At 48.3% G+C, this 27,039-nt stretch overlaps 1 protein-coding gene across 3 annotated transcripts; it reads right to left on the bottom strand.

The window, feature by feature from the left end:
- Positions 1-453: 453 nt before the first annotated feature.
- On the bottom strand, positions 454-25,421 carry lacc1 (laccase (multicopper oxidoreductase) domain containing 1). 3 transcript variants are annotated; one of them, XM_059967827.1, is made up of 7 exons: positions 25,292-25,421; positions 19,420-20,036; positions 13,054-13,232; positions 11,772-11,937; positions 7,124-7,349; positions 2,200-2,389; positions 454-1,332 (listed from the first exon to the last, which is right to left on the bottom strand). In XM_059967827.1, exons 2-6 carry the CDS (start codon positions 19,982-19,984, stop codon positions 2,209-2,211), a joined length of 1,317 nt encoding a protein of 438 aa, XP_059823810.1. In that variant the 5' UTR covers positions 19,985-20,036; positions 25,292-25,421; the 3' UTR covers positions 454-1,332; positions 2,200-2,208. The 3 variants fall into 3 exon arrangements, with proteins under 3 accessions (XP_059823810.1, XP_059823811.1, XP_059823812.1); XM_059967828.1 differs by lacking the exon at positions 25,292-25,421 and adding an exon at positions 21,658-21,677; XM_059967829.1 differs by lacking the exons at positions 19,420-20,036; positions 25,292-25,421 and adding an exon at positions 13,401-15,974.
- Positions 25,422-27,039: the final 1,618 nt, after the last annotated feature.

Raw genomic sequence — 27,039 nt, 5'->3', positions numbered from 1 at the left:
CAGGGAACTGAGGGATGAGATGGTAAAGGTATGAGGGGCATAGACAGGGTAAATGGTCACAGTCTTTTATCCCCCAGGGAAAGGGAATCAAGAACCCGATGGCATGGATTTAAATACAGTCTTAGGCACCCTAGCTATACATGTGTCTAAGACTTTTGCACACTCCTGTACATATGACAATAATAAAGCAATTCCAATTCGTTCCCTGCTGTTAGACTAAACCTCCTTGACTGAAGCCCTCACACCCTGTAACCATGACTACATACAGTACCCACCTATAATACAACCAAAAATCCACCTTACGGTGCAGCCCATCCCAACGTTACTCTGATCGGGTGAGCCACCCAGCGGAATCTCAGTCAGCATGTAGGTAGTGATGGATGTGAGCCGGGCAATCTGATGTGAGCAATCTCTCAGGCAGAGGGGCAGGAATGAGAGGCAAGATGGTAAGAGTGAACGTGCTCATTTTAATGGGGAAGGGTGACAAAGGTCACTAGCCAAAAATACTCAAACCATGAAAATGTTCTTCTATAATATTAACACCTGCGCAAAAATCCTGAATGTGTTTTATAAATACAATTTTAAAAGTCCATTTACAACAGCTGAAGGCAGTTCGTGGAGAAGGATGATGAAAGACTGGGTACAACGTGTCGGCTGAATTCATTCATCTGCAGCAGCATAGGACAGTTGTCAACTTGGCAGATTAGCTTCTGGAAAAACAAATCTTCACTGTCACTACTGGCCACAAACATCAACATGAGTGTCAAACCATCCTTGCAATTACCATCAAGGCCCCGGACATCATCAATGTCCAGGACCAATCACGTTTAGCATAGCAATAAGAGCAGGTCAGAGGTCAAGTATCCTGCAGTGACTGACTCACCTCTGCCACCCAAAGCCGTCCACATGGAGTGTGACGGACTCTCTCCACTAGCCTGGATGGGTGCAGCTCATACAGGCAAAGCAACCCACACCGCGTACTCTGCCCATTGACAGCACACAGGAGCTTCAGAATGAACCATCTACAAAATCCACTACAGTTACTCACCCAGGTTCTGCCAACAGCATCTCCCAAACCCGTGACCTTTACCAAGGGCAGTGAACACCATCAACTAACTTGGACAAACAATAAATTGCCGTTCGTTCATTGTCACTGAGCCTAAAACCTGGAACTCCTTCCCAATCCCAGAGTGGTAGCATCTTCCAGACGGGAGCTCACCACCACCTTCTCCAGGGCAATAAATTCAGACCTTGCTCGTGACGTCATTCAAAACCGAGATCTCTGCACCATCTACAGCCACACGCAAAGTCCTGGAGTAGCCAATGTTGTTCCTATATTTAAGGGAAATAGGAACAAATCAGGAAGTTATATGCCAGTGAGTGGTGGGGAAATTACTGAGAAGAGTTTTTGGCCTAGGATGTACTCGTATTGAGATCAGTGCTGGGATCTCTGTTGTTTGTGATAATTAGAAATTACCTGGATGAGAATGTAGCTGGGCTGATTCGTAAGTTTGCAGATGACACAAAACTGATGGAGTCATGTGTACTGAAGGAGGTGGGAAGTGACACAGCAGGATGCAGAGCAAGTGGAAATAAGGCAAGTTTAATGCGAGAACATGAGACAGGGTTGAGCTTCTGAAGGTTGAAAGGTTTTTTGGAACAGCAAAGTGCCAGATGGTGGGTTCCTTTATAGAAATGATGCACAGAGGAGTCTTGGGCTTCATGTCCATTGCTCCCTGAACGTGGCCACACAAGCAGATAGGATGTAAAGACTTCCTTCGGTCAGTGAAGAGTATAAAAGTTGGCAAGTCACACTGCAGTTGTATAAAGCTTTAGTTTGGCCACACCTGGAGTACTGTGTGCATTTTTGTTTGCTGTGTTACAGAAAGGACAAGAAGGTGCATAAAAGGTTCAGCAGGATGTTGGGGAGAACAGAGAGAATCTGCTACAAGGAAAGGATGGATTGGACTTGCCTCTCTAGATTGGTGGAGACAGAGCCATCAGCTGAATGAAGTTTATGAGGCACATACATTGCTCTATAGATACGACAGCAATGCCGCAGAAGTATTCAGACAGACAGGGAATGGAGGGATATCGACGATGGACAGGTATTTGCTGAAATTGCACAATGGTTCACACGGATTGATCCAACACTGCAGTGACCTATGTTTGATCCTCGGCACACATGAAACCAGTTACCTGAGTGGGTTACAGATGGTCCCTGACAGAGATAAAACCAATCTGAGTTCCAAAGTTGCTTCCATCTCGAATGTAAGAAAAGAACAAGTCTGGATGGCACACGGTGCAGAGTGTGGTCTTTGTGTCTCTGCTGCCTGGTGAATCGTCGCCAATGTTCTCTGGCAGAATCCCTGCACGTTCCAGCAAGACCCTCGAGGAGAAGGAAACATTGTGCTTTAGGCATCAACGATAAATCTATAATCAGGTAGCAGAGAGGCGCCACCAATACAGACACTGCCTCACAGCAGAAGAGACCCCGGTTCAAACTTGATCTCCAGCACGATCAATATGGGGTTTACACAGACTCCCCGATCTCCAGCACGGTCAGTGTGGGGTTTACACAGTCTCCCCGATCTCCAGCACGGTCAGTGTGGGGTTTACACATTCTCCCCGATCTCCAGCACGGTCAGTGTGGGGTTTACACAGTCTCCCCGATCTCCAGCACGGTCAGTGCGGGGTTTACACATTCTCCCCGATCTCCAGCACGATCAATGTGGGGTTTACAGTCTCCCTGATCTCCAGCACGATCAGTGTGGGGTTTACACAGACTCCCCAATCTCCATCACGGTCAGTGTGGGGTTTACACAGACTCCCCAGTCTCCAGCAAGGTCAGTGTAGGGTATACACAGTCTCCCCGATCTCCATCACGGTCAGTGTGGGGTTTACACAGTCTCCCCGTGACCCCGATCTCCAGCACGGTCAGTGTGGGGTTTACAGTCTCCCCAATCTCCAGCACGGTCAGTGTGGGGTTTACACAGACTCCCCAATCTCCATCACGGTCAGTGTGGGCTTTACACAGACTCCCCAGTCTCCAGCAAGGTCAGTGTAGGGTATACACAGTCTCCCCGATCTCCATCACGGTCAGTGTGGGGTTTACACAGTCTCCCCGTGACCCCGATCTCCAGCACGGTCAGTGTGGGGTTTACAGTCTCCCCAATCTCCAGCACGGTCAGTGTGGGGTTTACACAGTCTCCCCGATCTCCATCGCGGTCAGTGTGGGCTTTACACAGTCTCCCCGATCTCCAGCACGGTCAGTGTGGGGTTTACACAGTCTCCCCGATCTCCAGCACGATCAATATGGGGTTTACACAGACTCCCCGATCTCCAGCACGGTCAGTGTGGGGTTTACACAGTCTCCCCGATCTCCATCACGGTCAGTGTGGGGTTTACACAGTCTCCCCGATCTCCAGCACGGTCAGTGTGGGGTTTACACATTCTCCCCGATCTCCAGCACGGTCAGTGTGGGGTTTACACAGTCTCCCCGATCTCCAGCACGGTCAGTGCGGGGTTTACACATTCTCCCCGATCTCCAGCACGATCAATGTGGGGTTTACAGTCTCCCTGATCTCCAGCACGGTCAGTGTGGGCTTTACACAGTCTCCCCGATCTCCATCACGGTCAGTGTGGGCTTTACACAGTCTCCCCGATCTCCATCACGGTCAGTGTGGGGTTTACACAGTCTCCCCGATCTCCATCACGGTCAGTGTGGGGTTTACACAGTCTCCCCGATCTCCATCACGGTCAGTGTGGGGTTTACACAGTCTCCCCGATCTCCATCACGGTCAGTGTGGGGTTTACACAGTCTCCCCGATCTCCATCACGGTCAGTGTGGGCTTTACACAGTCTCCCCGATCTCCAGCACGGTCAGTGTGGGGTTTACACAGTCTCCCCGATCTCCAGCACGGTCAGTGTGGGGTTTACACATTCTCCCCGATCTCCAGCACGGTCAGTGCGGGGTTTACACATTCTCCCCGATCTCCAGCACGATCAATGTGGGGTTTACAGTCTCCCTGATCTCCAGCACGATCAGTGTGGGGTTTACACAGACTCCCCAATCTCCATCACGGTCAGTGTGGGGTTTACACAGACTCCCCAGTCTCCAGCAAGGTCAGTGTAGGGTATACACAGTCTCCCCGATCTCCATCACGGTCAGTGTGGGGTTTACACAGTCTCCCCGTGACCCCGATCTCCAGCACGGTCAGTGTGGGGTTTACAGTCTCCCCAATCTCCAGCACGGTCAGTGTGGGGTTTACACAGACTCCCCAATCTCCATCACGGTCAGTGTGGGCTTTACACAGACTCCCCAGTCTCCAGCAAGGTCAGTGTAGGGTATACACAGTCTCCCCGATCTCCATCACGGTCAGTGTGGGGTTTACACAGTCTCCCCGTGACCCCGATCTCCAGCACGGTCAGTGTGGGGTTTACAGTCTCCCCAATCTCCAGCACGGTCAGTGTGGGGTTTACACAGTCTCCCCGATCTCCATCGCGGTCAGTGTGGGCTTTACACAGTCTCCCCGATCTCCAGCACGGTCAGTGTGGGGTTTACACAGTCTCCCCGATCTCCAGCACGATCAATATGGGGTTTACACAGACTCCCCGATCTCCAGCACGGTCAGTGTGGGGTTTACACAGTCTCCCCGATCTCCAGCACGGTCAGTGTGGGGTTTACACATTCTCCCCGATCTCCAGCACGGTCAGTGTGGGGTTTACACAGTCTCCCCGATCTCCAGCACGGTCAGTGCGGGGTTTACACAGTCTCCCCGATCTCCATCACGGTCAGTGTGGGGTTTACACAGTCTCCCCGATCTCCAGCACGATCAATGTGGGGTTTACAGTCTCCCTGATCTCCAGCACGATCAGTGTGGGGTTTACACAGACTCCCCAATCTCCATCACGGTCAGTGTGGGGTTTACACAGACTCCCCAATCTCCATCACGGTCAGTGTGGGGTTTACACAGACTCCCCAGTCTCCAGCAAGGTCAGTGTAGGGTATACACAGTCTCCCCGATCTCCATCACGGTCAGTGTGGGGTTTACACATTCTCCCCGATCTCCATCACGGTCAGTGTGGGGTTTACACAGTCTCCCCGTGACCCCGATCTCCAGCACGGTCAGTGTGGGGTTTACAGTCTCCCCGATCTCCAGCACGGTCAGTGTGGGGTTTACACAGTCTCCCCGTGACCCCGATCTCCATCACGGTCAGTGTGGGGTTTACAGTCTCCCCGATCTCCAGCACGGTCAGTGTGGGGTTTACACAGTCTCCCCGTGACCCCGATCTCCATCACGGTCAGTGTGGGGTTTACAGTCTCCCCGATCTCCAGCACGGTCAGTGTGGGGTTTACACAGTCTCCCCGATCTCCAGTACGGTCAGTGTGGGGTTTACACAGTCTCCCTGATCTCCATAACGGTCAGTGTGGGGTTTACACAGTCTCCCCGATCTCCAGCACGGTCAGTGTGGGGTTTACACAGTCTCCCCGATCTCCATCACGGTCAGTGTGGGGTTTACACAGTCTCCCCGATTTCCAGCATGATCAGTGTGGGGTTTACACAGTCTCCCCGATCTCCATCACGGTCAGTGTGGGGTTTACACAGTCTCCCCGATCTCCAGCATGGTCAGTGTGGGGTTTACACAGTCTCCCCGATCTCCAGCACGGTCAGTGTGGGGTTTACACAGTCTCCCCGATCTCCATCACGGTCAGTGTGGGATTTACACAGTCTCCCCGATCTCCAGTACGGTCAGTGTGGGGTTTACATAGTCTCCCCGATCTCCATCACGGTCAGTGTGGGGTTTAGTCTCCCCGATCTCCAGTACGGTCAGTGTGCGGTTTACACAGTCTCCCCGATCTCCATCACGGTCAGTGTGGGGTTTACATAGTCTCCCCGATCTCCAGTACGGTCAGTGTGGGGTTTACACAGTCTCCCCGATCTCCAGTACGGTCAGTGTGGGGTTTACACAGTCTCCCCGATCTCCATCACGGTCAGTGTGGGGTTTACACAGTCTCCCCGATCTCCAGTACGGTCAGTGTGGGGTTTACACAGTCTCCCCGATCTCCAGCACGGTCAGTGTGGGGTTTACACAGTCTCCCCGATCTCCATCACGGTCAGTGTGGGGTTTACACAGTCTCCCCGATCTCCAGCACGGTCAGTGTGGGCTTTACACAGTCTCCCCGATCTCCATCACGGTCAGTGTGGGGTTTACACAGTCTCCCCGATCTCCAGCATGGTCAGTGTGGGGTTTACACAGTCTCCCCAGTCTCCATCACGGTCAGTGTGGGGTTTACACAGTCTCCCCGATCTCCATCACGGTCAGTGTGGGCTTTACACAGTCTCCCCGATCTCCAGCACGGTCAGTGTGGGGTTTACACAGTCTCCCCGATCTCCAGCACGGTCAGTGTGGGCTTTACACAGTCTCCCCGATCTCCAGCACGGTCAGTGTGGGGTTTACACAGTCTCCCCGATCTCCATCACGGTCAGTGTGGGGTTTACACATTCTCCCCGATCTCCATCACGGTCAGTGTGGGCTTTACACAGTCTCCCCGATCTCCAGCACGGTCAGTGTGGGCTTTACACAGTCTCCCCGATCTCCATCACGGTCAGTGTGGGCTTTACACAGTCTCCCCGATCTCCATCACGGTCAGTGTGGGGTTTACACAGTCTCCCCGATCTCCATCACGGTCAGTGTGGGGTTTACACAGTCTCCCCGATCTCCATCACGGTCAGTGTGGGGTTTACACAGTCTCCCCGATCTCCATCACGGTCAGTGTGGGGTTTACACAGTCTCCCCGATCTCCATCACGGTCAGTGTGGGCTTTACACAGTCTCCCCGATCTCCAGCACGGTCAGTGTGGGGTTTACACAGTCTCCTGTGGCTTTGTAGGTCTCTCTAGTTGCCTCCCGTTTCCTTTATCATCCCAAGTCACGTGGGTTGTTTGGTAAACTGCTCTTAGTGTGTGTAAGCGAGACGTGGAACCTGGCGAGAGAACTGGTGAAAAGACAGTTGAAGGCCAGCACGCACCTGTTGGGTCAAAGGGCCTCTTCTGTGTTGTAGGATTCTGTCTGGTAACTGTCAGACATGTCCTACTGGAACACTGACGCTCTACACTCACCTGCTGGCTCGCCTGAGGTCAACGTGTGACCGGGCAGCACTGGGATCTTCCACACAGCCGGGGTCGATGGCCGCGAAGCCTCGGGCTGCCTCCCGGTGGAGCATGAAGCAGCAGCGACCCACCGAGGGGCCCAGCACCACCCGCACGTCCTTCACGCTGCTGCCAAACTCGGCCACCATCGTGTCCACCGTGGCCGTGGCGACCCCCGCCAGCGTGCCCTTCCACCCTGGGGGAGGGACAGTGGACACAGTCATGCAGAATCTCAGCAGGTGGGGCACAGCGAGGCAATGAGATACTTGGAGTTGGGTGAGTGGAGGGTTGGTGTTGCTGCGAGGGGTGGGGAGAGCGGCCGAGGAGGGACCAGGCAATCGCGGATGGAGCCATTGGAGGAGCAGAGAACCAGGAAGAAAGCCCCGTACGTGTGACGGAGGAACGAGGGGTGCCACGGTGGAGGGGAGGGGAGGACAGAACCCTTTTGGAATATTGGGAAGATTATGTTCAGCTTTGGTCACCTTGCTCTAGGAATGATGATATTAAGCTGGAAAGAGCGCTGACGGGATGTACAAGGTTTCTGCCAGCACTTGAGACGCAGGAGGGCAAGCTGGGGCTTTCCTCACTGGACTGAAGGGGAATGAGAAGCGACCTCAGAGCACAGGCTCCTAATCTTTTCTGTGCCATGGACCCCAGGACAGGAGCCTGCTTTAGAGAGATGGATAAAATCATGAGGGACAGAGGCAAAGTGAGTGTACTGCAAGTAGTCTGTTTCCTGCATTCCAGGAATCAAGAACTAGAAGACTCAGATTTAGCGAGAGGAGAAATTGAACTGAGAGCAACTCTTCCACCAAGAGGGTAGTCAATACATGGGACAAGCTGCCATAGGAACTGGCTGAGGCAGATCCATTAACAACATTTTCAGGACATTCAGACAGGTAATGTTGAGAAAGGTTACACAGACACTGGCAAAATGGGACCAGCTCAGGTGGGAACTTCGGTCAACATGGACCAGTTGGGCCGGAGGTCTTGTTGCTACGCAAGTTTTGTACCCTCCTGCAAATCTGCCTTGAAAAATAAACCCCAAAGACCAGGAGTCATCCTCCAGATCTCTGGAAGTTTTATTTCTAGAATCAGTTCAAGAGATTTTGGGCTTCAGTATGGTCATCAATGCTAGAGAGAGGAATGCCAAGAGGCTGGCTGTATGCCCCAGTCAGGTACAAACTAAAGAGTGGGGGTGGGGGGGGGGTGAGATACAATGGCATCCTGATGCATCAACTTCCCTGGATACCAGAAAGGCACTAGGCCATTACGTTGGTGCATTGCACGCTGCTTCGCTGACTCATTCCACCGAATTCATACCGCTGTCTGAAGGCAGAAATGCTCAGCACATTCCAAACAATGATCTACACTGAGTACAAGTGGTTAAGGCGTTGGACTAGCGATCTGAAGTTTGTGAGTTCGATTCCCAGCCAAGGCAGCGTGTTGTGTCTTAAGGCACTTAATCACAGTCCACCCAGCTGAAAACGGGTACCAGCAAAACGCTGGGGGTTAACCTCGCGACAGACTGACGTCCGTGAGTCTTGTACTCTCAGTCACTTCACGCCACGGAAACCGGCATAAGCACCTTTAACGTTGACGGAGTACAAGAGCGGGGACAGTTTGCAGCAGTTCCAGTTGTACAGACGCTGCTGAGACTGCACTTGGAGGTCACCATGTCATAGGAACGATATTATTAAACAGGAAAGAGTACCGAGAAGATCTAGGAGGATTCGTGGGGAACCTAGGGCTTTATTGATGGGTAAGACTGAGGGGTAACTTTATTATCTTACTATGACTGTGCTCGACAAATTTTTCTACAGCAGTGGTTTGCCATTATCTTCTGGGTAGTGTGTTTAGAGGACAGGCGACGCCAGCCACACTCTTCAGAGATCGTCAGTGGCCACATCACCGGGTGATTTGCACCAGCTGCCCCCAGGACTACACTGATCGGGGGTGCAGGGACGCTACGCAGGTGCCACGGGCAAGCAGAGCACCTTACATCTCCTTTCGAAGAGACGCATCTCCACCCGACCACCCAAGATAACTTTACAGAGATGTATAGAATGAGGAGCATAGACAGGGTGAAAGTACGTTGTATTCTCCCCAGGGAAAATCTATAGTTTGAGGGAGGGAGGGAGTTTGGTTGGTTACTGTACTGATCCCAAAGGAAATTACAGTGGCACAGTAGCATTACCAGTGCACAGGTATACAAACATTAGAAGAGAAGTAGAAAGAATAAAAAATAAGTTACCTCAGTCTAAGAGGAGGGGTCATCACTTTCCTGGCTATAGGTTGACTCATTATAAAGCTTAGTGGCCGAGGGTAAGGATGACCTCATATACCACTCTTTGGAGCAGTGCAGTTGTCTCAGTCTGTTACTAAAAGTGCTCCTCTGTTCAGCCAAGGTGGCATGCAGAGGGTGAGAAACATTGTCCAGAATTGCCAGGAATTTCCGTTGTTCTCCCACAGCCTCCAGTGTGTCCAGTTTGACTCCTATAACAGAGCCAGCCTTTCTAATCAGTTTATTGAACCTGATGGCATAAATGGAATTAGCTGTTAGTGGGCCAGGTTCCTTAACAACATTGAAAAGGCACTGCACAGGGATGCGGTTAGGAAAGGTTTGAGGGAATATGGGCCAATCACTGGCTTGCTGGGCACCACAATTAGTACGGACAGGTGGGCCAAAAGGCCTATTTACAGCCTGTGTGTCTTCATGACTTGAATCACCAAAATGGACTGTTACACCTGTGTTCCTTCTTGCAAAAACTGTATACAATTTTCGGTTTAATTTATGTTTTATGATAATTTGTAATTTATGATGATGATATGTTGCTGCTGCAGGTAAGATTTATATTGCACCTGCACACACTTACACTGTATGCGTGACAATAAATTCAACTTAATGACTTTGAACCAGGAAGTGGGAGCAACCCACCAGCACACACACGATGGGCCAAATGGCCTCTCCTTCGCCATACACTTTATCAGCTAACAGCTTTATCAGCTATTTCAACAAACTATCAGGTAAAACTATCTTCACAGGGACCACCCCCCCCCCCACCCCCACCTACGAAAGTAATAATGAAACAATTGGGCTTACTTTCCATTAAGTATTACACCTGCCTAGAGACTCCTCAGGGAGGGCCATTAGAAAGTGGGGGGGAATGGCGCTGTGTGAACCTTGAGCTGTGGAGCCACCTAGAACCGATGAAAAGTAGAGCAAGGATAGAGCATTGCTTGGGGGAGATAACGAAATCATCCATTTTAACCGGAAAGATAAAATATTTAAAAATGCGGAGTTCTAAAAGATAGAGGGATTAGATACAGCAATTAGAAAAGCTAACAAAGTCAGCTGTAGAGCTGCTGCAAGACCACGTCTGGAGTACTGTATTGATCTGCTTACCACAGGAGGGGCGTTACTGCACTTAAAGCCCCCCCCCCCAGTTTATCAGAATACCTGGATGGAGAAGAAAGGTCAGCCGGGCTAAGCTTGTATCGACGTCGTTAGAAGAGGAGGGATCCTGAGGGGTTTTCAGAGGATGAATGTAGAGAGGATGTTTCCTCTTGTGTGAGAATCTAGATCTAGAGATTCCTGACTAAGAACAAGGACTTGCTCTTTTACAAAGTTGAAGCAGTTTCTTTGTCTTCAGAATGAAACTCTCTGAAAGGGTGTTGGAAGGATCTTGGGACATTTTAAATTGGTTTATCATTGTCATACGTACTGAAGTACAGTGGAAAAACTTCCCGTTCCATGCCGTCCACAGAGCTCATAATTCAACTGAGCAAGGGAAAATAACAAGTAAAATGCAAGCTTTAGAATCAGAGCAGAGTGTGTAGACAATAGGCGCAAGGCCAGAACAAGGTAGATTGAGAGGTCACCAGTCCATCTTATCAGACCGGGGAGTGTTCGATAGTCTTATAAAGCTGTCCTCGAGCCAATCGGCCCACTGTGAGGGGGGAGGGGTGGAAGGGAAAATGCCCGTGGTGGGTGGGGTTGTTGCTCATCTTATCAGGGCAGTGAAATGTGTGGATAAGAGTCTGTGGGGAGGAGGTTTTGAACTACATCCGTCACTCTCCAGAGTTCCCGTGTTGTCCGGAGCAGAGTAGTTGCCATACCAAACTGTGAGGCGTCTCGACGGGACGTTTTTTTGTGGTGCAGCTAGAGAAACTTCTGTGAGTCAGAGGGAGCATGTCAAATGTATTTAGCCTCCTGAGGAAGTAGAGGCTCTGCTGCGCTTTCCTGGTCAAGGTTGGGCCACGCCAGGCCACTCCTGGGGAGACAAAGGACTCAACCCTCTCGACCTCAGCACTACTGATGTGAACCAACCCCCTTCCTGAAGTCACTGACCAGCTCTGGTACCTTGCTGATATTGAAGGAAAGGTTGCTGTCATGGCACCAAGACTCCCCACCACATTTCTAGTCGGGGTGGTGGGGAGAAAGGCTGAGGTTATAATCAGACATATGTCTTGAGAAATTCTGGCGGAGAAAGGAGTCACTGGGTTGGGCACGGGGTGTAAACCAGTCGGGTTACAATCACATCCGTGTTAACAGTAGAGCAGGGTTGAGGGACGAGTGATCTATCCTGAAATAAATGGGAAGCAAGTCTAACATTACCTGCGTGCGCGGCTCCACACACTTGTTGGACGGGGTCTGCAAACAGGAGAGGGATGCAGTCGGCTCCCGGTGCTGCTATGGTGATGCCTTTCTGGTTGGTCACAATCCCATCGTAGCTTTGGGGTTCATTCTTCCCAACGGTCCAGATGGTGTTGCCATGGCTCACCTGTACCGGGGCATTCACAGACAGCCGTAACCACAGAAAACAACTCACCATTTCCCAAACACCTACGTAATGCACTGGTGATAATGGGGACTCGAACTCGTTGCAGGAAATATCAATGCAGAGCTGCGTCTGGCTTGCTTAGCTGGTTACTGCTTTGATAAAATTGATCTGCCTTCAAATTAATCAACCTACTACATTGTTTACCTCATGGGACCTGTTATATTTGACTTATTGGGACTAAGGTAGGTGCAATAAAGGCAGATTTGTTGGTCTTGCCTTGGGCCAACTGCACTCTCATCTTGAAGACACCTATCGCTTTGAATAAGGTTTCAGTCACTGGCCCTAACTTCTTGCATGCCAAAATGCACACACAGCATGTCTGCTAACATTTTCATCAAGTGTTGGGATGTTTCAGAGGTGTGATGCTGCTTAACTTCCAGCAAGAAGCACATTATCCTTGTTCTACCTTGTATTGGAGGCCATTTGGCCCATCCTGAGCATGCTTTTGGGTTGTTTCAGTCTGTTGTAAGTAACTATGCAGCAAGGGATTCTGCCTTCAATATCCTTCCAGGCAGCAAGTTCTGGTGGAGAGTGAAGACACACAAAATAGAAAAGTGGGTGGGGGGGAAGGTGTGTATTTTGTCCCGCACGGCTGTTCCACTCTTCTATGGTGATCCTCTATCTCGCCTACTTCCTCGCGCAGTCCCCCGATTTCCCCGAGGGAACAAAAGTTGATCCGTCACCACGCTGGATGTACTCAGTGACCGAGTGTCCTGGGTAGCCCCCTCACACCTCCAGTGAGGCAGGTTAAACCCCAACCTTCACTGCTTCTGTGTGGCATTCCACCCGGGCACTCCAATTTCACCCCTCAAGCCAAAGACATGTGGTTAATAGACTGCTGTAAATGAGCCCTAGTGAGTGGAAAAATCTGAGGGGAGTTGTTGGGCAGGTGAGGATGAGCGTAAATGGTAGACAATGAGCTGAAGGGCTGTTTCACTGATGTCTGACTGAAATGCCCATCTGTAACACTAGTCTTCCATCTCTGTTTACACTAGTACTGAGGGAGCACGTTGATTGGCAGGATGCAGCCCAGTACGGTAAAGGTAAATATCTTACCTTGGCGAGGTAGAAGGTCTGTGCGTTAAAGCCTGCGTTCCGGGCCAAGCGCTGGATATTTTCATTCACCACAGCCACTGGGTCCCTTCGCTTCAAGCTGTTGAAGAGGTTTAAGGAGCTCATGCCCGGTAAGTAAGATATGCCACCATTTCGGGTGGTGAAGCCATGTAGAAATAAATCTGTTTAATTAAAAAAAATACTTTTGGAAACAAAATACAGACCTTCCCCAGGTTACAAACGCCCTTCTTATAAACACTCTGCACACACAATTAAGCTCATAAACTAAATGAGAGCCAGTCTTAGGAAAAAAAACCTGTTGACACGTTGATGCACTGTCAATAACTCACTCTGAGACGTAAGGCAAGATATCGGCTTTTATTGACTGGAAGAAGGAACGAGCAGTGAGTGACCACCATACTACATCCTGGAGACTGAGAGGCCGGGCTCAGGCCTCAATCGCCTTTATACAGGGGTCTGTGGGAGGAGCCACAGGAGCAGTCAGCAGGGGGCGTGTCCAGACAGGCACACGTAGTTCACCACGCACGTAACCTCTCCACTGCAACCAGAGACTGTTGCCTTAAGATTACAGTGCAGGAAGCCACTTCAGAGAGTTGCTTTGGAAATTTGCAAGCTATCACTTCCGCTGATATTCTACGAGACAAATGTAATATCCACTGTTGACTCAAGCCCAATGAAACCAGCCTTTGAAAGTGGGTTATACTGACTCTGCACCATCATGACTAGGCAGGGAAGACACTACATAAATGCTATACCAGGCCCTCAATACCACCCATTACAGCAGTGCGGAAGTAGGGTTACCGTTTCAAGTGATCTTTGTATTTTGTGGCTAAGGACAGCTGTAAAAATGGAACCCATTTGTAACCCAGAGATGGCTTGTAATACTTACCTGAACCTTACCATTACTCTCAAGTGAAAAATGTTGGGGTGATGCTGGATTCCACAATGCCTGATATTTATAGTCACACAGCACAGAAACAGACCCTCAGTCCTCTATGTCCATCAAGAACCAATCAATACTAACTCTGCTCTCATCTCTGCATCTGAACGTTAGAAACATTTAAGCTGTTAGTGTAACAAGCAATCAGGAAGGCAAGCAGTATGTTAGCCTTCACTGCAGCAGGGTTTGAGTACAGGACTAGAGAAAATCTGACTGCAGTCATGAGATCACACCTACAACACAGCGTGTCATTGCGTTTTCTGTACCTAAAGGAAGACCCACTGTTCTGTGGACCAGGGGTTTCCAACCGTTTCTATGCCATGGACCCCTACCATTAACCGAGGGTCCGTGGGCCCCAGGTAGAGAGTGCAAAGAAAATTCCTGTTTCCTGAAATGATGGCTCCATCTTTTGACCCAATGATAGCCCCAACAATATTCTTGTAAAAGTTATCATTTAAGATTTTTTTCAGTGAATGCTGCCCATCTGATGCTAGACACCAGTGATGCCGCTGCAAGTTTTTCATTTCACTTGTGCTTACAAGCATCTCAAAGGATCATCGTACACTTATTATCAAATTATGTATGCAGTATACAACTCGGAGACTACCTTCCCGCTGATATCTGACAATAAACTTAACTTTCAGGTGATGTTTTGTATCTGTGGAATTTAGCAGGGCGATTTGAAAATGCTCAGAAGGGAGATATGAAGGAGGATACTTCGTCTGAAATGGAAGAGGAGATGAGGCCCAGCACAAGTCATTCTTCAGCATACTGAGTAGCAGGGCAGGATGAGACACCGAGCGACCAGCCCCTATTCAATTTTAGTAAAATTAGGTGAAAGATATGGTGCCTTCTCAAAATATGACTGTAGAATATAAATGCTTGCAGTGGCATGGAGAAATGATTGGCTGGCCAACAGGGACAAACAGTAGAAGTACATATAGCTTTTTCTCATTGGCAAACTGCAATGAATGTCACAGGAGTTAGTTCCAGGGCCTCACAAACAAGGTCGGTGAAACAGAGAACACCGGATGATACAACCGGAATTTGTGTAAGCACGCAGTAGGCCAGGCAGTGTATGTGGAAGGAGAAGCAGTCCATCACCCTTCTTCAGAACTGGAATGGGGGGAGGACAAGGGGAATATCTGTGACCTGGTACTGACCATGCTAGTCCAGGTAACCACACAAAAGGCTAAAGGCACACATTAGAGTGGGACTGGGATGGAGAATGAAAGGAACAGGTAACTGAAAGATTGAACGTAGGTGTTGTGGAAAACTGTCACCCAATCTGTGTTTTCTGCTCCAAACTACAGGAGATCACTTTGTGAAATTGAGCTCAGTATAGTAAATTGGAAGAAGTGCCATATTTTGCACACCATGTCAACAGAAAGATGTGCTGACCCTGAAGAGGGTCACAGGAACAATCCAAGGAATGAAAGAGTGAAGAATATTTGATGGCTCTGACCCTGTACTCAATGGAGTCAGAAAAATGAGGAAGTGTTTTATTGAAACCTTCAAATTCTAAAAGGCCTGAATAGAATGGAAGGAATGCTTCCATTAGTAGGAGAGTCTAGGGTCAGAGGGTACGAGTCGGAATAAAGAGATGTCCCAGATGGAGGTCGATCTGTGGAATTCATTGCCACAGAGGGCTGCAGAGCTCAAGTTATTGGGTGTATTTAACAGAGATTGATAGGTTTTTGATTGGATGGGGGTAAAGTTTTATGGGCGAATGGGCTTGAGAAAATGAAACAAATCAGCCATGTTTGAATTGTGAAGCAGATCAGATGGGCCAAATGGCCTAATTCTTCTTTTACATCTTATGGTCTTGTGAATTACTGCTTCAACTGGAAGCAATGTTGGGGTGCCTGAGTGATGAGAATAGGAGAGATGAAATAAGAGATGTTCATTGCTTGTGGTGGCATGGGCAAGTGTCACGAGTAGCCGGGATGATCTCCACATTTGCTCATTTATTTGATCTCTTTTCAGGATCTGGGCTTCAAGGCCAGGATCTATTGCCCATGTCTAAATGCTGTTGAGAAGCTGGTGGTGCAGCACCTTCTTAAACCAATGCTGTTTTTCTGCTGGACATTTCAAGATTGAGAGGAAACTTCATTGAAAAATCCAGCATCTTGAGGGGTGCTGACAGCGTGGCTAGAGAGGATGCTTCCTCTACTGGGAAAACCAGAACTAGGGTCACTGTTTAAAAATAAAGGGGTGCCAATTTAAGACAGTTGATATTAAATCTTCTCTCTCAGATCATTAGTCTTTGGAACTCTACAGAGTTGAGTCATTGAATATTTAAAAGTGAGGGGTTTGAAAAATTACCAGAGAACATTAAATTAAACGTGGTGCTGAGGTCACAATCAGATTAGCAGTGACCTTCTCAAATGATGGAGCAGGGTCAAGGGGCTGAATGGGCTACCTGGACTCTCATTTATGTTTGAAAACTAAAGTAGACCCAGAAGTAAACGTGGGACTGCTTTAACAGTACTGAGCATTGATCATTGTTCAAGACAAATGAAATACTAACCAAGGCTTGTAATTTACTCACCACTGTTGCTTTAGAAGACAAGATTAATCACAATGTAATAAATAACATCCAAAAGCATTTGTTTCAATACTTCACATCTATAAGGCTCCGAAGGGGAATTCAGGTGAACAGATCTTGCTTCCCACTGCCCACTCTGATATTTATAAGCTGCATTCTACCTGCACTTCCTCTGAGAGGACCAGAACCTTGTTGTGGTTTGGGGGCTTGCGTGCCGCGATGACCCAGAGAGTCAGGGCTTTAAAATTTGGCTCTTGGTAGGGTCCCCCATGCCAAACAAGTCAAAGGGTAAAGGTCAGACTCAGTCTGGTCCACCTGTCCTGTAGGTTGGGGGTTCAGCTCAGGGCCAACAATCTTGACTAGTAAAACAAAATTGATACAGAAATTACAATGAAGAATCTTTCACATCTGACAGTATTCCTGAGTCTCCACCCAGGACTTGCATGTCTGACAGTAGTGAAAATTGAGAGGAAGTCGTGGACACTGCCAGAGGTAGAGACCTCCACTGCTGCCCTAAACACCAGCGGCGTAATGGGGAGTAATAATAATAACTCTGCCAGCGCTCACTGATTTGCAATGGAAACAGTCTGGCGGGTACAGCCCGCTGTAATAATACTTGTACTTGATGATTCTGGATTGCAACTTCATCCACAAGGCACGAGTCGGGAGTGTGATAGAACTTGCCTGGATAAGTACAGCTCCAATGACACTCAATCAGCCAACGTCACTGACCCCCTATCCACTCATCCCCTCGAGCACCAGTGCTCAGTGGCTGCACTGTGAACCAGTTACAAAATACTCGCCCAGGGCCTCCCAAATCCATAACCTCAACAACAACAGCAGTGCTTCGGAAATACCAGCACCTGCAGCTTCCCCTCCATTCTGACTCGGGAATACACCACCAGTCGCTCATTGTCACTAGGTGTACACCTTGCTCCTCATGAGCACTGTGCCTGAAACACTGCCGCATCTCACTCTCACCTTCCCAAAGGTTTTAGGAGAATGGGCGACGTGCCTGCTGGGCTTCTCCCACATGGGTCGAGAAAGACTCCATGCCTGAAGGCAAGCAGCCCCAGACATCTCACCAGCTTGACAGGCGCTGGAGCATCCGTTTAAAAACCTGTCAGACTTCCAGGGCTGATGAGGGATGTCATTTACCCCCCTTCCACAGTTTGCCCTCTCAGCCTAGCCCATAGGTATATCCCAATTACCCCCCCCCCCCACCACCATCAATGGCACCAACGATCGAGGATCACCTAGAGGCTCCAGGTTATCAGATAGCCATCAGTTCTAAAGGGCATCTGACTGGGTTTGCAGACAAGCCTAATTTTGTACCCCATTCATCACCAGCACAATAGCCACTGGCTTTACAACATCCACGTGTAACAACAGTAACCACAGTACATACGAAACCAATCTCAGAACAGAAAGCTTCGTGTTATAAGAATCTCAACTCCACGATATGCAATTGATACAGATGACACTCTGAGAAAATAGAAGGATACTTCATTGGTCCCAAAGGAAATTACATTGTCACAGTAGCATTACAAGTGCACAGATATACAAATATTAGAAGTAGGAAGAATGAAAAAAAAGTTACCACTAACAGGAAGGGAGCATCACTTCCTCGGCTAAAGATTGACTCATTATAGTCTGATGGCCGAGGGTAAGAATGAACTCATATACCACTCTTTGGAGCAGTGCAGTTGTCTCAGTCTGTTACTAAAAGTGCTCCTCTGTTCAGCCAAGGTGGCATGCAGAGGGTGAGAAACATTGTCCAGAATTGCCAGGAATTTCCATGGGGTCCTTTGTTCTCCCACAGCCTCCAGTGTGTCCAGTTTGACTCCTATAACAGAGCCAGCCTTTCTAATTAGTTTATTAAACCTGTTGGCATCACCCTGTGTTGATGCACACCACCACATAGAAGATTGTACTGACGACAGACTGGGAGAACGTGTGAAAGAGAGGCCTACATACAAGAAAGGGCCCCAGTCTCCTCAGGAAGTAGAGGCGACTGGCCCTTCTTGTACACAGCCTCTGTGTTGGTGCTCCACTCAAGTTTCTCATCCAGGTGCACCCCCAGGTTCTTGTGGGTCCTCACCACATCCACGTCTTCCTAAAGTCCATCACCATCTCCTTTGTCATATTGATGTTGAGCTGCAGATGATTCAGCTTGCACCATTTGACAAAGTCCTCCACCAGGGCCCTGTGTTCATCCTCACGTCCTCCCGACTACTGCTGAGTCATCAGAGAATTTCTGCAGATGACATGACTCAGTGATGTATCTGAAGTCCGAGGTATACAGGGTAAACAGGAAGGGAGCCGATACAGAACCGTGGGGCCCCAGTGCTGTTTATAGTCGTATCTGACACACAGCTCTGTGGTCTATCAGTTAAGAGGTCCATTCTGCAGGATACAATGGAAGTGCCAACCTGCACTGAATGGAGCTTTTCCCCAGCAGTGAGGGCTGTATGGAATTGAACGCACTTGAGAAATCAAAAAAAAAGATCCACACAGAGCTGCCCTGCTTATCTAAATGGGAGTAGCTTTCTAATGATTTGGAAATCTTACTGGTTTAGTAACTGGTTTCCAGTTCCCACACTCCACACACACTCACAAGGGCCTTGTTACCTCACTCTTTAAATTTACTGGGTTCGCTGGAAAAAGAAGTGAATTAAATGTCCACTGGGGTACGAGTAGCAGAAGCATCCAATGGCCCAGGAAATCTGCCAGTTTACCACTGTCAAATTCACCTGTGCATACGAGTGCTTGTGCACACGACAGGATCACACCATCACCTGGCACTGAACCATCACTCAGCAATTCCGTTCCAATATCTTGCTTTTATTGCAAAGCATACCTGATATCAGCAGAGACTTGAGAACCACAAGTGGCCCCATGATTCCTTCCAACTGTGCCATGAACTTCCAGATGTCCCTCCTGATGGCATCAGCTTGCTGACGGGCGAGAGGGCGCTCCCCAATGGAAGGAGCAGGCAACTGCAATTTTACCTCCCCTTTGCCGTCCATCACAAACGTCTCAAATGAAAATTTGTAAACCATGGTAAAAAGCTGCTCAATATAAAGTTCCAGTGTGCTCTTCCTCTCAGCAGACACAATGGCCTTAATGGTACCAAGACTCTCTTGATCAATCTTCTGCTTGATAGTGTACAGGATGGCAGCGAAGCTGCTTCCTACCAAGACCTCTAGATTTCCCTTTGGCATGGCCATCTCCTTCATGAACTGGCACAAGCAGCCCCTGATGTCAGCGTCTGCAATATTCGGATTCTTCTGGCTGGATACCAAGAACACCTGTGCCCTTGACGACAGACTGTGCTCACTCATTACACCCACTGCGTGACAGAAGCACTTGCGAAGGCAATCATAGGGAACATCAGAGAAGTCAACCAGCACCACATCTACCATCCTGGCCAAGTGCCACAGGTGTTGTAAACCACTTCTTCAAAAGGCCAGGAACCTAGTCAAGAGGGGAGAGAAAACAGAATCTTAAATTAGACTGTTTGCTGAACAAATCACAATTATTATTCAGGCCCCAATGAAACCGTGGCATACTGTAAATGAGGTTACTGTATTCTTTAAGAAAAACTGCTTCCAGTTTCAAGGTGGAAAGCAACAGAGAGCAGCCGACTAAATCACCACTTAAAGAATGCAATGCTGATGAGGAGCAAGACGGTGAACTTCTCCCCCAGTGGAATAACTTCCAGTTAGGGCAGGAAGTCCACACCAGCCCAAGCCCTTTAGGCAGGTTTGTAATCAAGCTGTATGTAAAACCAAAATACCACACACACAATGGTGGAGTCAGGCAGTACCTATGGAGGGAAATAAACAGTTGACATTTTGGGCTGAGACCCTTAATCAGGACTCCCTCTGAAAGCCCTTTCTTCCACTGTCCAATCCTTCTTTAGCCCTTTACCTTTACAACCTGTCCCAGCTTCTCACATTATTCCCCTCCCCACCCACCTTCCCCCTCACCTATCATCTACCAGCTTGTACTCTTTTTCCTGCACCCACCATCTTTTTCTGACTTCTGTCTCCTTTCTTTCCAGTCCTGATGAAGGGCTTGGCCCAAAAGGTCAACTGCTCATTCTTCAGAACTCCAAAATTACAGGCTGCTTAGCCTCTCTTGGTAGTACAACTCTCTTATCCCAGGAATCGGCCTGATGAATCTCCTTTGGACTGCCTCCATTTCCTTTCTTAGGTAAGGAAACCAAAAACAGTGACTGTATTCCAGGCATGGCCTCACAAACACCTTGCAGCACTATAACAAAACTTCCTGACTTGTAAACTCCAACTCCTTTGCAATAAAGGCCAGTATGCCATTTGCTCCGTGACTACTGGCTGGACCTGCCCACTAGCTTCGAGAGATTTATACACTAACTTGCATTCTCTCTTCATTCAAATCTCATCCCTCATTTGCCTGAAATCTAAGCCTCATCTACATTAAAATAGTGCCTAGTGGAACGGTATCACAACTTGGGGTGTCAGACTTCAGTTCCACCATCACTTGCAAGGAGTTTGTATGTGCTCGCCGTGAAGTGTGTGGGTTTCCTCCGGGTGCTCTGGTTTCCTCCCACAGCCCAAAGATGTACCAGTTAGTAAGCTAATTGGTCTATGTAAGTTGTCCCAAGATTAGGCAAGGGTTGAACTGGTGGGTTGGCGATGGTGTGGCTCTGCACTGTGAATAAACCAATTGATCCCAATGCCAAAGGAATTGAGTACAGTCGGCCCTCCTTTCCCACGAATTCCACATGCGCGAATTCAACCAACCGCGAATCGCAAAAACCCAGAAGTGCTCTTACAGCACTTGTTGTTCGAGCATGTACAGACTTTTTTTTCTTGTCATTATTCCCTAAACAATGCAGTATAACAACTATTTTACATAGCATTTACATTGTATTAGGTATCATAAGTAATCTAGAGATGATTTAAAGTATACTGGAGGATGTGCGTGGGTTATCGTGGATCAGGATCGAAAAAATTCGGAAGTTCTCTTACTGAGTAAGTCGGAACAGGTACATCCGGTATTATTTAGCGTCAGTTAGTCAAACGTTTGTCTTAGTATATAGTATATATTTTACCTTTCTATGCATATAAAACACTTAAGAACGTATGTTTCAGCGCCGGGCTCAGGAACTTCTTACTGAGTTTGATCCAGTGACAGACCGCTATCGAGTGCGCTTTCCACCATGCCGAGTTGATGTGAGGATCAAAAACCCAAAACCCAATAATTAAACCACTGCGTTGCTTAGTAATAATTGTAGCTTTCAACGGGGCAGAGCCTTTCTCACTTTATCCATTAAAATTGTTCCGATCGTTGACCGACTGTAGCCTAATGCTTTTCCAATGACCGACGGCGTTTCACCCTTTCCCAATCGCTTTATTATTTCCACTTTATTTTCAATCACGATCGTGATTATATTTGTGAATAGAAACACTGCAGATTCGGAGCTCCACAGCTAGGTCCTAATGTCCACCACAGTGAGACAGGTTAAATAAGGTCTGGGGTTCCGCTGGGTCCTAAGATCCACCGTATTGAGACAGGTTGAATAAGGGACTTGAGCATCTGGGAATTTTGATATCCACGAGGGGTCCTGGAACCAATCCCTCGTGGATAAGGAGGGCCGACTGTAACATGGAGAGATATGGGAATGGGGTATGATTGATCTGAATGGTAAAGCAGGGCTGCAGCTCTAAACATCCCCCTCCCACTCCTATTTCCTATGTCCTTTCTGAGTCCAACACTGTTGTTAGTGGCCTGATAAACAGAAAGATGGGTTCTCTTTGTTCCCCCAGCAATACTTGAGGGAAAGCACCAGCCTACCCATGACATCGACTCCAATGAGATCCAAATCCCTCAATGGAGGAATGCCAGGGTAAAAGCTCTTCTTGCGTTTATTATGAGACTGGAGGGCATATGAGAAGAATTATGTCATTGAGTCTGCTCCATCATTTCATCATTTCCTCTCAGCCCCACTCTCCTGCCTTCTCCCCATAACCTTTGACACACTTACTAATCAGGAACAGATCCACTTCTGCTTTAAACACATGCAGTCACTTGTCCTCAACAGCTGTCTATAGTAATGAATTCCACAAACTCACAACCCTCCCTGACTAAAGGAATTCCTCTTCATCTCTGTTCTAATGGGATGTCCTTCTATTCTGAGGCCAGGCCCTTTGGTCCTGGATCCCCCATTATAGCGAACATCCACTCTACCTAGGTCTTTCAATATTCCAAAGGGCTGCAATGAGACGCACCCTTGTTCTTCTAAACTCTGGCGAGTAAAGGCCAAGAACCTTATATGTTAACCCTTTCATTCCTGGGATCATTCTCGTGACCCTCCTCTGGAGCCTCTCCAATGCCAGCACAACCTTTCTTAGACAAGGGGCCCAAATCTCCTCTCAAAAGTCCCCGTGCAGTTTGACTACTGCCTCAAAGAGTCGGTATTACATTTTGTATTTTATATTTTATTCTTCTCAAAATGAATGCTAACATTGTATTTCCCTTCCTATCACTAACTCAAGTAGTGCATTAAACCTTTGGGGAATCCTGCACGGGAACTCCCAAGTGTCTGTATGCAACGGAGTTCTGACTCGTTGGAAAACAGACTACATCTTTATTCCTTCTACCAAAGTGCGTGACCATACACTTCCCCAAACTATATTCCATCGGCCACTTTTTTGCCCATTTTCCTGATCTGTTGAAGTCCTTCCGCAGACTCCCTGCCCCTCCACCTATTTGTATCGCGTGGAAATTTAGGTAGAAAGACACCAATTCACCCTGCTTGAAGACATCTAAATCATTGACACATAATGTAAAAAGCAGTTCCAACAACAACTCCCGTGGAACACCACTCGCCACTGGCAACCGTGCAACAACAGCCCCCTTTATGCTTAGTCTTTGCCCCCTGCCAGTCAGTCCATCCATGCTAGTATATTTTCTATAATATCACAGGCTCCGTTCTCGTTCAGCACCCTCATGTGAAGCACCTTGCTAAAGGCCTTCTGAAAATCCACATAAACAATATCCACCAACTCTCCACTGTCTATCCTGCCTATTATTTCGTAAAAGAATTCAAACAGATTAGTCAGGCAAGATTTCCCCTTAAGGAAACTGTATTGACTTGGGCCTACCATGTGCTTCCAATTACCCCAATAACTTACCCTTAATAACAGACTCCAACATCTCCCCAAGCAGTGATGTCAGGCTAATTTCCTGTCCTTAGCCTCCCTCCCTTCTTAAAGGGTGGGATAATACTTTCTACTTTCCAGTACTCCAGAACAATTCCAAACTAGTGATTCTTGAACAATCACGACTAAAGCCTCCACAATCTCTTTCAGAACCCTGGGGTGTGCTCCATCTGGTTCAGGTGACTTATCAGTTCCCAAGCATCTTCGGCACAGTACTAGCAAGTGCGCTCACTTCTGGACCCTGACACTCTTGAACTTTGGGCACAGTGCTGGTGTCTGCCACAGTGACGACAGAAACACACAAAATACTTATTCCATTTGTCTGCCATATGTCCTCCATTAAAATCTCCCCAGCACCACTTTCGATCTGGTGGTCTGTTATCCACTCTTGCCTCAGTTTTACTCTTCATATATCTGAAACAATTATTGGTATCCTCTTATATTAATGGTGAGCTTAACTTTGTGTTTCATTTTTCCCTCTTCTTCTGGCTTTTTACTTGTCTTCTCTTGGTTTTTAAAAGCTTCCCAATCCTTCAACTTTCCACTAATTTTCGCTCCATTCTGTGCCTTCTCCATTGCTTTAAGCTGTTTTTCATTAGCTTTGTCAGCCACATTTGCCTCGTCCTTCCTTTAGAATACTACTTCATCTTTGGGAGATATCTATTGTGCTCCTTTCAAAATACCCCCAGAATCTCTGGCCATCGCTGTTCTGCTGATATCCTTGCTAGTGTTCCTTTCCAATCAATTCTGGCCAGCTCCTCTCTCATCCCTCAGTAATTCTTTACTCCACTGTAATACTGCTACATCTGATTTTAGCTTCACCTTCTCAAATCGCAGGGTGAATTCTGCTACATTATGATCACCAAGGGCTCCTTTCTTTAAGCTCCTAATGAAATCTGGTTCATTACACAGCACCTAATCCAGAACTCCCTTTTCTGTAGTGGCATCTTACAGACATTCGACAACTTCCCACTCTTGGGATCCGTTACGGCATGAACCAAAACTTCCTCCTGCATATTGAGCAAGCTGTATCCTATATCCTCGGGTGAGTTCCCAACTAGCAGCTCTGAAGACAACTTAAATCCAAGTTCTGGAGAATGGATAAAATAAGCAAGTGGAACCAGACCACGAGGGCACAGCCTTATTCTAATGGCCCACAGCTGGTCTCCTAGGTTACAAGAAAGCACTGGGGCAGATTTAAAAAAGTTTCCTCTAGTGTCTCAATCAAACTAAAGGGAGTCAAACATTGTCTCTTAAAACACCACCCCTGGCACTCCTGCAGTCCCAGGGCATCTCCAGTTTTAACCTTGTTCCACTTTTGGGCAGATTTTCCAAAGTTTGGCAACGACGCTGATTAGGGGCAGGACTAGGTATTCAGAGCCCAGAATGTGTCCTCCTTCGCTCCACGCGGTAACACTGAGGAAAGGTGGGGTGGGGGCCCCAGAGAGACAAGAGGCAACTCTCTTCCCCCCAGCCACCCACCCCCATTCCGGGCAGCGAGCCGTCCCCAGCGCTCTCACTCACCAGCTCGACTCAGCGGAGTTCACAGCTTCCGGACCGGAGCAGTTCCCATCATCCGGTGGGGACAGGGTGAGGGCGAGGGCGAGGCCCCTCCCATCGTGGGATGGATTCAGGCGGGGCGCCAGAGTTCAAAGTAAACTTGTCATTAAAGTACATACATGTACCACCCTGAGACTCATTCATTTGCGGGCGTACATCAAGAAACACAATATAATCAATTAAAGACTACACCCAAGAGGACGGACGAACAATCAGTGTGAAAATACAAAATAAAAAATAAATAATAAGGCTAAATAAATAAGCAATAAATATCGAGAAGGTGCGATGAAGAGTGCTGGAAAATGAGTCCATGGGTTGTGAGAACAGTTCAGTGACGGGGCGAGTGAAGTTATCCCCCCCTGCTTCCGGAGTCTGATTCGAGGGGTAATAACTGTCCCTGAACCTGATGGTGTGGGTCCCGAGGCTCGTGTACCTCCTTCCAGATGGTTGAGGGGTAATACCTGTCCCTGAACCTGGTGGGGTGGGTCCCGAGGCTCCTGTACCTCCCTCCTGATGGTTGAGGGGTAGTACCTGTCCCTGAACCTGGTGGGGTGGGTCCCGAGGCTCCTGTACCTCCCTCCTGATGGTTGAGGGGTAGTACCTGTCCCTGAACCTGGTGGGGTGGGTCCCGAGGCTCCTGTACCTCCCTCCTGATGGTTGAGGGGCAATAACTGTCCCTGAACCTGGTGGGGTGGGTCCCGAGGCTCCTGTACCTCCCTCCTGATGGTTGAGGGGCAATAACTGTCCCTGAACCTGGTGGGGTGGGTCCCGAGGCTCCTGTACCTCCCTCCTGATGGTTGAGGGGCAATAACTGTCCCTGAACCTGGTGGGGTGGGTCCCGAGGCTCCTGTACCTCCCTCCTGATGGTTGAGGGGCAATAACTGTCCCTGAACCTGGTGGGGTGGGTCCCGAGGCTCCTGTACCTCCCTCCTGATGTTTGAGGGGCAATAACTGTCCCTGAACCTGGTGGGGTGGGTCCCGAGGCTCCTGTACCTCCCTCCTGATGGTTGAGGGGCAATAACTGTCCCTAAACCTGGTGGGGTGGGTCCCGAGGCTCCTGACGGCAGCAGTGAGAACAGAGCATGGCCTGGTTTGAGTATTTAATATGTCTTGTAAATATGTTGTTGATTGAACATTCTGTGTTTGTTTAAGTAATTCATTACGGGTTAATAAGTAAAAATAAGTGAATTGATACGTCATGATGCAATACATGATACGTCATGACTTAAGGCTTGGCTTAAGGTAGGAAGTACTGTACATGATTTACCTCCCGATGTTCATGAGACAGTTGTGGTTGCAGTTTGGGGAAAGAGTAGTAAAATACAGATAATAAATTTTATAACCCCTGTAAAAGGTTAACACCTGATACTTTGGGAAGTGTGTGGAAATGGGAAAAGTATGGTTATATGGTTCAGGGATTTCAATGTTCAGTGCCGTGAGGTTGTAGTGATTCAAATGTGAACGGAACGGTGGTGGAAAACTTCCTGGAAGAAAAGTGTGCTTGAAAGATGGATAAGTCTATTTAACACTGTTTCTGTAAGGTCTATCTTACTCTGGTATCTGAGGACATAGTGAGGTTGTGTAACACTGGAGAGAGATCATTTCCCCATTATCCGTAGACGTGTGTCAGAGGAAAGGCTCCCATATACCCAGATGGAATTTCAAAAAGGCAAATTGGGATGTATTTGATGTAAATGATGTGTGAAAACAGA

The sequence above is a fragment of the Hypanus sabinus genome, chromosome 4, assembly GCF_030144855.1.
Source record: "Hypanus sabinus isolate sHypSab1 chromosome 4, sHypSab1.hap1, whole genome shotgun sequence".
NCBI classification, from domain to species: domain Eukaryota; kingdom Metazoa; phylum Chordata; class Chondrichthyes; order Myliobatiformes; family Dasyatidae; genus Hypanus; species Hypanus sabinus.
This window is presented reverse-complemented; position numbering and strand designations above follow the sequence as displayed.